The following is an 11178-nucleotide window of genomic DNA, read 5'->3' as shown; positions in this document are numbered from 1 at the left end:
AGAACACTGGGGGAAGGTCTCCATTGTCTCACAAGAGCGAGCGTGAATCCGATAGGAATTGCATGATTTACTTCTTATACATATGTAGTGGCATAGCGGACGTCACTGTGTAAGGCTGGCCCGAGAGAGGCACGGTGAGCGCTGAGTGGCACCACGCTCGGCGTGCAGTGCCGACCCCTACAGGATGGGGTGTGGGAGTGTCAGCCATGGAATGGGGTTACTCTCGGCCACGGCACTGGTTGACACCGGAGGACACGTGACTGGTAAAGTCGACACAGGGGTCCCAAGGGGGGGCTCGGGGTGGTCACGTGTTGGGGCGAGATCCCGCTTGGGCAGGGGTGGGGGACCTTTTATCTGCCAAGGGCCATTTGAATATTTATAACATTATTCGCGGGCCATACAAAATTATCAACTTAAAAATTAGCCTGTTATATTTATATTCTTGGTTCTGTCGGTAAAGTCACGTAGAAGGGCAACAATAAAATATTTTATTTTAAGAATATTAATCCCTGCAGTCACGAAAGCTTTAAATCACTGTTATATTTAGTCAAACGTTTAATTAACTCACCCCTAATGTGATGAACTGCTTCTCTTTGGCGAGGCGTGTGATGTTAGCTGGTATTGATGATGTTGCTACTCGCAACTGCTTTTCCAGGTTTGCTCCTAGATTCATTGAATTTCGAGTCCCGCCAGCGGTTGCCTTGGCAGGGTCAGACCCAAATGATTTCTCGGGCCTCATACGGCCCGCGGGCCGGACGTTCCCCACCCCTGAGCTAGAGGATTCGAGAAGGTGGTCGTGGCCAAGGGCGGAGCCAGCCACGACCAGTGTGGATATAAGCCGGGGGTTCAGCGTTGCTGTTATCATCTGAAGATCTACGATCTCCGTCCGTGAAGTCACCGACACATGGACCTGGACCCAAGCTGGGGTCCTGTCCGTTGTATCTACTCCCAGTGTAACTAGTGTAGTTAGCCTGGTGGTCCACCACCATAGGTTATCTAGTGAAGGGGCAGTTACCCCTTTGTGTTGGTATCAATAAATGTGTTGCCTTCAAAAAGTGCGTCTGCGACTCAGTTGAACTCACGACACACACGTGTAGTGGTGTATTCACACGGACACTCTCAGCTTCTCCTGTGTCACTTGATTACTTCGCATCCCACACCGGATGCTCCTCACTTTTTACACAACGCACTCTTGCTCCGAACTCTCTCTCTCTTCACTAGCCTGTCACTAACTACTCCACTAGCCTGTCACTACTCCGCTAGCCAATACCGCTGGGGAGGGCGAGGTCCCAGGCTCCTTGTCTCCTGCTCTTGTCCTCTTCGTTCCATCAGCTCCAACCAACTCAACCCCGTGTCCTCCGCACGCCCCTTTATATCCACCATCCTCATTAAGGGCCATCAGTTGCCCCTATGACGCCGGCGTCTCTGCCTCGCCTACTGCAGGTGCTCTCTCTCTCTCTCCCTCGTCGTCTCCGTCTCTCCGGCGCCTGCTCCGTGTGTGCACGCTTGGACTGCCTCTCCCCGAATGCACCCAACCTCATTTCCGCTTCTCCCCTTCATTGCTGGCTCCTCCTTGGCGCCTGCTCCATGTCCTAACGCGTGCACCCGCTCGCCCTGAAGTGCATCCGCTGTTTGCTACCCAGCGCGCGTCACGCCACTACACTATACACATGCACCGGTCCATTTATAGAACGAGTAGAGCAGTGGGCTACGTGAGAGAAGAATCAGGAGCAGAGAAAGGGAGAGGGGAGGAGAGCCCAGAGCGAGGGCGCGGCCCTGGCTCTTCACGTTGGCCGGGTCGCGTGCGCTCCCGTGCTGTGAAAAAGAGCTTCATAGCTCATCGGATTCCTCCAGTGTGAATACATTGAAGAAAGAAGAGTGGGGGTAGAGTGGGGGGGGGGGGTACATTTATCCCATTTCTCCCCCCTTTTTAAGTGGGGGGGGGGCAGGGTGGGGACGTCTATCCATTGCCCCCCGCGTTTGAATCGTCACAAAGTTGCCAACTAAAGCGCCGAAAACGCACAACCAGTAAACAATACCGAGTGCCTGTTTCCGGCAATGACCCTACTTCGCAGCACATCAACTGGCTGACATTTTTAGCTTGTGCACCACTGGCAACGCAGCAGCATCACCAAGTATAATTGGTTTCATGCTCACGTTGCCATTTACAGAAGAGGTAATTGCGTCCTTACCTATCCTCGCGTGATGTAACACGTCGTGCGTGCCTAATTCTCTTCAGTGGACTACCCACGTGCGTTGTCCAAGAGAAGAGGAAAACAACGCGCAGATATTTCGCGGAAGAAAAAAACAAAAACCGACGAGACGATTATCGCGGCCAATATGCCGAACGATAATATCGTGGCATCGCCGTATCGCGAGGACCACATCGCCGCAGGGCTGCGTGTGTTGACTTAACAGGCGGGTGACGGCACCGCGTCGCTACAAACGACGGGTAGCCCCCGCACAACTGGAGCCGATCGCTCCCATCGCAAGCTCGTCCCGGTCTCTGGCAGACGCAGGCTGGGGCTGGGGGTTGAACCGTGCCTCCTGCTGGCGAGAGGCTGTTGGGGAGGCGATGTTACACGGTGGGGTGTACTCCGAGCGCATTGGGCTCTCGTCTCGTCCGCCGTGTCCCAGTTGCCCTCGCTAAACGCGTGTGGATGGATTCGTTACCAGCAATCATCGTCGTCATCAGCAGCCGTGATAACTCCACTGCTGAATACAAAGGGTCAGCAATGAGATGAACGGATTCACAATGTGATTTCATTATCCGCGAAAGTCTCGACGAAGTCTCAAGATTATTGTTTTTTTTCTTTCCACGGGAGTACTGCCGCATTGGGTCGTTTGACAGAATCGAATTTAAAGGAGACTTTTGCTGAAGGTGGCGAGAAACAGGATTCCACTTGAAGGTCTCCACTGCCGAATGTCACGAACCCACTTGCTGAACTGCCATGCAATGGCCACCCATGCAGCCCATCGAGTTTGGAGGTTTCGCACATCTTTGCATCATCCACCAACCCTCGCCTCCAAAGTTCTGGATCACAGGCGTGCGCCACCACAATCTTGATGCTATGTTCTGGATATAGATGAGGAAATACCCGTCTTCATTCCGCTAAGGCATCCTTACTGTGGTTACAGTTGATCAGAGACGCGTCTTTAAACTTGGACTGGTGTGAGACACGTGGTGTGAGACACGTGGTCTGGGAGGCGCGACACGTGGTCTGGGAGACACGACACGTGGTCTGGGAGAGACGACACGTGGTCTGGGGAGAGACGACACGTGGTCTGGGGAGAGACGACACGTGGTCTGGGAGACACGACACGTGGTGATTGTCGCAGGAGCCCTCTGGCTGCCTTGGAGGAGGCGCGGGCACCATGCCTCAGGTGGGGGACGCGTCCCGGCTGCTGAGCCTGGCGAGCAGGTCGGAGTGGCCTGCCGTGGAGAACCTCCTCAGTGCGGTGGAGCGGCCAGACGCGAGTCTCTTCATCCCCGAACAGGTGAGGAGGATGATCATCATCATCATCACTTTACACAGCGTTGCACATCGTCCCCTTTATCACAGAGCATTTGATATCGATCGTCGTCGACAGCGTTGTCATCCATCGTGATTGGCACATCATTGCCAAATCGTTATCGTTGACACTGCATTGTCCATCACTGCCATCGACACTGCCTTGTCTACATTACAATTTGACGCAGTATTGACATCAATCATCACAATTATCGACACATCACAGCATTGCTTGTTTGCCTGCATCCCAACAGAAGTAAGCCTCGGCTATCATCGAGATACATTTTTAGTGTGGGGGTAGAGTGAATGTGTGTGTGTAGAGTGTGTGTGTGTAGAGTGTGTAGAGTGAGTGTGTGTGTGTGTCGAGTGTGTGTGTAGAGTGTGTGTGTGTAGAGTGTGTGTGTGTAGAGTGAGTGTGTGTGTAGAGTGAGTGTGTTTGTAGAGTGAGTATGTGTGTAGAGTGTGTGTGTAGAGTGAGTGTGGGGGTAGAGTGAGTGTGTGTGTAGAGTGTTTGTGTAGAGTGTGTGTGTGTAGAGTGTGTAGAGTGAGTGTGTGTAGAGTGTGTGTGTGTAGAGTGTGTGTGTAGAGTGAGTGTGTGTGTAGAGTGTGTGTGTGTAGAGTGTGTGTGTAGAGTGAGTGTGTGTGTAGAGTGTGTGTGTGTAGAGTGTGTGTGTAGAGTGAGTGTGTGTGTAGAGTGTGTGTGTGTAGAGTGTGTGAGTAGAGTGAGTGTGTGTGTAGAGTGTGTGTGTGTAGAGTGTGTGTGTAGAGTGAGTGTGTGTGTAGAGTGTGTGTGTGTAGAGTGTGTGTGTAGAGTGAGTGTGTGTGTAGAGTGTGTGTGTAGAGTGAGTGTGTGTGTAGACTGTGTGCGTAGAGTGTGTGTGTAGAGAGAGTGTGTGTAGAGTGTGTGTGTGTAGAGAGAGTGTGTGTGTGTGTGTAAAGTGAGTGTGTGTGTAGAGTGAGTGTGTGTAGAGTGTGTGTGTAGAGTGAGTGTGTGTAGAGTGAGTGTGTGTGTGGAGTGAGTGTTGATGTTATCCACAGGGGATCCCCGTGTGTAGGTGCATGAGCTTGTGTGAAGCCTCAGAGCTGTGTCTATGTTGTGTCTATGTTGTGTCTGTGTCGTGTCTGTGTTGTGTCTGTGTTGTGTCTGTGTTGTGTCTGTGTGGTGGCTGCAGGAGTCCGGGCTCACCCTGCTCATGATGGCCGTGAGAGACAACCGCCTGGCGGTGGTTGAACGCCTCTTGGAGCTCGGGGCGAATTTGGGCGACCGTGCACATGTGAGATCACCACCCCAACTCAATAACCCAACAACCTAACAACCTCACACAACAACCCGACAACCTCACTCAACAACCCAACAACCTCACTCAACAACCCAACGTCACACCACAAACCAAACTCAACAACTCAACCTTACTCAACAACTCAAACTCACACAACAACTTTTACATGCAATCATCGACTTACATCTCACCTCACCTCAACACATTTTGAAGGTCACCCCCCCCCCCCCACCACTCAGTGGCAGCTGTCTCTGTGCGGCAAAAGGTCACTCAGCACCTGGCCTTTAAACGGGCATTAGTCTGCCAGTAGGGGGGCGATGATTGCCTTTATGTGCAAATCATTTTCGAGTAATTTGTAGGGAAATTTGGCAAATTTTGGACCGAGACGCCGCTGGCACACGATGGCCTCGTCATTTCGAATTACGTATGGGGGTTGGGTATTTAACATACACTGTGAGCTCCGCAAGTGGCGTCTGGTATTTTATTGTTGGCGCCCACCGCAGTATTAAGCAGGGCGGCCAAAGTGAACCTCGAACCTCGGCAAACAAGCAGCGGACGCGATGTGCTGCCGCTGGGTCGAGTCACGGACCCAGTGTTCGCAATCGCAGCGAGGACACCACGTGGGCCACTCTAAACTAAAACTACTAGACAAAACTATTCTTGTTGTTTTACCAGGTAAAGGCCCAATGAGATGTACAGTTCTTTTTCAGAAGTGGCTTATCGCGTGGAAATGTATCGCAGCCAAATAATCGAAACGCACGAATCTAAATGTGGAGGGAAAAACCGGAGGACCCGGAGACAAATCCACACGGCCACATGGGAGAGAGATTTAATTTAGTTATTTTCATTAATTATTATTTATTATTTTTACCTACGTGACTTTACCGAAGGAACCCAAGAGTATGAATTCTTGCAGTCAGGAAAGCTTCAAATCTAGAAAGAACATGAGAACTCCAATTATACAGCAGGCGTCAGGGTTGGGATCGAACCCGCGACCTCCTGCACACCAGGCGAGGTAATTAACATCTCCTAGCCACCGTGGCACTGCGCGTGTTCCTCCCCTGACCTCTCCTGGGGCGCCCGCGTGCCGTTCCCCGTTCCCCGAGCAGGACGGGCGCACGGCGCTGCACGTCGCAGCCGCACAGTCCAGGGACGAGATGGTGAAGTGTCTGCTGCTCAAGAAAGCCGACCCCAATCTCACTGGAGGGGTAATCACTCAACCGCGATGCGTCCCTTCATCGATGATGGGGGGGGGACACACACACCCATGCAGTATTGGGGGCCCTTAGCGAAAATCATTTTTGGGTGCGTCGCATGAAAACATGATTGTGGATAAGCTACGTAGTAGGTGTTTGATTCGTAATAGATTTTTGGGTTCGGCATCTTTGTGTTCTCAACGTTGGCGATCATGGTCTTCCATAATAGAGGTTTTTTTGGGTCAGATCGCGTAAATATGAATGTGTCGTTAAACCCGCCACCACCAGACACCGCCAATTAGTAAAATTTGTCACGTAAACAGAACAGCCATATTTAAATCTGGCTGCCGCCTGATGATGCTAGTTGTAATTACTGGCGAAACGTCGTACTGTGATTGGAAATTGCGTGGATTTACTCTCCAAGACACCGGTGCACTGTACTAGTAACGAATTGGCACGTTCTTTTATTTTGGATGATATTGGTTTTCGAAAGCCTACGTGTTGACCTGATCATGGTTTTCCTTCCATTCATCTCTGTCCGTGATATTACTCAAGAACATTGCATTGGACACTCCCAGTTGCATCCAAATTGTTCAAATCCCGTATGTGCTTCACTCGCTGTCTTCCCCGGCTTATTGTGGTACCCCTAATTTCGAAACAATTATATTGGATGAGGCCACGCCATGCCATTAAGTTACCGATCGCCACGTGGCCCTTTTGTCTTGTTTGCTCTTGGAACCTGCTGACCCGCCCCATACTGGGCATCTGTAAAACAAAGAGCTTCATAGCTTATCGGATTCCTCTTCCAGTCTAAATAAAGATTCTCATTGTTTCGATTTAAAGCTTTCGTGACTGCAGGGATTCATCTTCTTGGTTCTTTCGGTAAAGTCACGTAGAAGGGAAATAATAAAATAAAAAAAATAAAACATAATAAAATACAATTCTCACGACGTTTCGGCCACAACGCAGTCATTCGGACGCTGTCTTTCCGACAGCCCTGTTCTTCACCTGAGGACGGCTGCTTGCGTTGTGGCCGAAACGTCGTGAGAATTGTATTTTATTATGTTCAAATTTTATTATTTTATTATTTCCCTTCTACGTGACTTTACCCAAAGAACCAAGAAGATTCTCATTGTTGTTGTTGTTGTGAATACCCCCACCCCCACCAGCCCAGCGAGCAGCTGCCCCTGCACATGGCGGCCTCCAGACCCTCGGGTGCCATCGCCATCGTGCAGATGCTGCTCAAGTCGATGGGCAGGGACGCGCGCCTCGCTCACGACGAGGTGACGCCAGCTACCAGTCGCCCCCCGGTGCTGGCCGAGGCTGCACCACTGCATGCACCCCCCCTCCCACCACCATCCCATCTTGGAGGGGCGCGTGCAGTAGTGCAGCGCTCCTCCCGACGTGTTTTCAATGCGTTCGCTCGCGCCTTGCGCTACTACTTTTTGTATTCCTGCTGCTGCTCGAGTTGGGAGCGGAGCGTCAAGTCGGGTGCTGCGGCAGTGACGCGGCCCAGCGGGAGAGAGACTCGCGGTTCGGCACCGGGCAGGCCGCCCCGGTTAATACCGCGGCGTGTATTTATTGTTAAAATGCTACGCACAGGGGTGAGCGTTCAACACCCAGTGGACTTCATTCGGAAACGAGGCAGGCCATCGTGCGCCGGCGTCACGGTGCCAAACTTTGCCAAATTTTGACCGACGAGGGCCAGGTGTCGCGTGAGCGTCACATCACCACGTGCGCTGGTGATGTGACGCTCACGAGTGAATGAAGAGGCGAATCGTGTTCTACTGATAAGGGAACGATGCCACAGTGGTGTGACGGTGCGAGCGTGCCGGACTTGCAATTCAGAGGTTCGCTGGCTGCATTCGATCTGCAGCAGTTGAAACGACGGTCCAAGTCTTTTAAATACCTCACCCCTCTCACACGACAGCATCGATGGATTCGCAGCAGTTCGTCGATGGGCAGGTCAGTGTGGTGGGGTAAATTGTGGGCTGTCTCCCACCTCTTCCAAGACGTCTGGCCAGCGTTGATGGAATAAACCCCAAAATATCCTCTCGTAAGGCTCTCTTGAGATTTCTGTCACGGAGGCCCTTCCGTCAGCAGTGGTGTGAGTAAGCAATTGCGGGGCTGCGCCGTTGCCTATTATCTTAATAATTGGCGAAACGTCACGCGAATTGCGGTCATCCTCGTAGCAGCGGCTCTTGGCTGGCCATCGAACAAAGATGGTCACCGCATCGCGTGCTTTCTGTGGCCATCTGGAACGCTCTTCCTTCTGATATCAGGAAGCCACTGCAGCTCTGCACTTTGAAATCATCACCTCGATTGAAAACTAATTTATTTCGAACTGCTTTGTGTATCTTAGTTTCGTTGTCCTTCGCCCGCACCTACGATTAGCACCGCGGGCTACGTACGACGCGAAAGAAGTTCAACACACGTTGAGTTAGAGTGATCCGGTGCGGTCCCGCGCGGGGTGTGGGGTGTGGGGTGCGTGTGCTCAGGAGGGGCGACTGCCGCTGCTGCTCGCGGTGGAGGTCGGCAACCTGGCCGTGTGCAGGGAGCTGCTCGCCCTGGCGCCCGACGTGCAGGTCACAGCCTGCTGGAAGGTACACGGCGTCAGCGGCGCTGCTGGTGATGACGACGACGACGACGATGATGATTATGACGGCAATGGTGATTATGGAGATGATGATGATGAGGGCAATGATGATGTTGATGACGACCTTGATGATGATTATTATGATCACGGCAATGGTGATAATGGAGATGATGACGATGACAATGAGGGCAATGATGACGATGATGATGACCTTGACGATGATTATTATCACCACGGCAATGGTGATTATGGAGATGATGATGATGACAATGAGGGCAATGATGATGTTGATGACGACCTTGACGATGATTAATATTCACATCACAGCAATGGTGATTATGGAGATGATGACGATGACAATGAGGGCAATGATGACGATGATGACGACCTTGACGATGATTATTATCACCACGGCAATGGTGATTATGGAGATGATGACGATGAGGACAATGATGACGATGATGTTTATTTGCAATGATGATGATCACAAGGTACAATGCACTCATCATCATCATCCTCAGCAATGAGCAATCTACTGCTGGATGAAGACCTTCCCAAGCCATCGACATTTCTTATGATCCTGCGGCCTGCACATCCCAAACCCCCCAATGTGGTTTTAATGTATCCTTTATCTGTTTTGTCTTATCCTTCATATATTTTGTTTTATCCTTCATATATTTTGTTTTATCCTTTATATATTTGGTTTTATCCTTTATATATTAACACTGCCCTTGAGTGGTGGCGCAGTGGTTCGGGCACTGCCCTACGAACGCAATAAGGGACCGTCCATAAATGATGTCACGCACCTCGGGGGAGGGGGTCAGACATTTGTGACGATGTGTGACGAGGGGGGGGTGGGGTTTGAGAAATGTGACGTCACATCAAAATGCGCAACTTTAAATATATATAGACAACACTTTCTACTTAATAAGATATACTTTTAAATAAATAACAACACTCCTACAACATCAGAGTGCAGCGCCACATTAAATACGCACTACAATGACAATAGTTTAAAGCGATGTGAAGCATGTTTTATTTTCAAAATGGAAATATGGTTTTGGGGGGGGGGGGGGGGGCAGAGCTTTGTGCCAGTGACACGTAATATCCGACAACCAGACCCCAGGCCGATGCAGCCTTCACCCAACAGTGGACGTTGCCAGGGCGCTGTAAATCAATTCACAACGACGTTGAACATTGCAAATGGGAAACAAACCCGTGCATCGCCAACCGTGAGAATGTCTCCCGCGCAGGCGAGCGGAGACACTGCCCTGCACGTCGCGTGCAAGAGGAGGGATCACGAGGTGGCGCGGCTCCTCGTCGAAGCAGGCGCCCAGACCGACGTCCAGAACGTACGGGAGCCCCGTGGCACCGCCGTAACCCCTGAACCGAATCCGTACACAAACCATGGCGTCAGCAGCAGACGCGGTGATAATTGACGACGATGATGTTGACGATGTTGACGATGATGACGATGATGATGCGGCAAATGGAAAACTAAACTCCCTGGCAGTGTGCGGCGACTCTGGTCGCCACCCAGAATAGAACCATGGAACGTAGGACGACTCGCTGTCCGATTCGCATACACGAAGAAGGAGGCATCATCACAACGATGCACCACCCAGCCACTCCTGACGCAATCGCTCGGCTCAATCACCGCGGTGTAAAATCATAGCTGTTGCTCGACATCAACATCAGCCGTACGAAGGAGAGTGATGTCATTGATGGCAAACACGTGGCCAGATGAGAATCGTTATCTCGTTGTTTCTTGGCAGGACGAGGGCTTCACTCCCTTGCACGTCTCTGCCTGGGAGGGCGATGAGGCAATGCTCAAGTTGTTCTACAACATCACCAGCGCTGACCCCAACATCACCGACAAGGTTGGGGACACGTTGCGCCGGTGCAGGAATCTCACAGAGTGAAACGCGGGGGGGCGGGGGGGGGGGGGGTGGAGCGTTACGTCTCAGGCATCGCACACGTGTCGGGCACGTTTGATTGGTGTCATTGGCCTGCAGATGTTGTCGAATTCATGTGTTCCTCCGTCTCTCAACGTAATTCCATTAACGTTGGTGACGTCCAGTCGAAATAATCACTGTAAATAATGTGCCGACTTCCCACAATGCTCCCTGCCTACATACACATCCCATCAGCCTCACAGGGCCTTCCGGCACGTGCATCATTTCAGCAGCGTTGGACAAACACGAGACAGTGCACTGGTTTTCGACATGCGGTGCCTCATCAGCAGAGTCATGACCACGTCCTGACGCTGAGTGCGGGTCCCTGCCCCGTGTGGTGGTGCTCAGCTGGACCGCTCACCGCTGCACATCGCCGCCGAGCGTGGCCACACAAGCGTGGTGGAGGTGCTGACTGACAAATTCAAATCGGACGTCATGGCCAGGACCAAGGTATCTTTTGATTTAAAGCTTTCGTGACTGCAGGGATTCATCTTCTTGGTTCTTTCGGTAAAGTCACGTAGAAGGGAAATAATAAAATAATAAAAATTTACGTCGTGAGAATTATTTTATTATGTTGTATTTTTATTATTTTATTATTTCCCTTCTACATTACTTTACCGAAATAACCAAGAAGAGGAC

At 51.3% G+C, this 11178-nt stretch overlaps 1 protein-coding gene across 1 annotated transcript in view; it reads left to right on the top strand.

Annotated features, from left to right (window-relative positions):
• The first annotated feature begins 3375 nt into the window (after positions 1-3375).
• Positions 3376-11178, top strand: part of LOC144724377 (uncharacterized) — a 30337-nt gene continuing 22534 nt past the window's right edge. The window contains exons 1-8 of the mRNA XM_078603462.1: positions 3376-3498; positions 4685-4786; positions 5902-6000; positions 7158-7271; positions 8487-8591; positions 9838-9936; positions 10360-10464; positions 10888-10989. Coding sequence (XP_078459588.1) covers positions 3376-3498; positions 4685-4786; positions 5902-6000; positions 7158-7271; positions 8487-8591; positions 9838-9936; positions 10360-10464; positions 10888-10989 — 849 coding nt within the window. The remainder of the gene's footprint in view (positions 3499-4684; positions 4787-5901; positions 6001-7157; positions 7272-8486; positions 8592-9837; positions 9937-10359; positions 10465-10887; positions 10990-11178) is intronic.

The sequence above is a fragment of the Lampetra planeri genome, chromosome 2 (assembly GCF_965212315.1).
Source record: "Lampetra planeri chromosome 2, kcLamPlan1.2.h2, whole genome shotgun sequence".
Lineage (NCBI taxonomy): Eukaryota > Metazoa > Chordata > Hyperoartia > Petromyzontiformes > Petromyzontidae > Lampetra > Lampetra planeri.
Note: the sequence above shows the minus strand (reverse complement) of the source record. Positions and strands in the feature narration are given on the sequence as shown.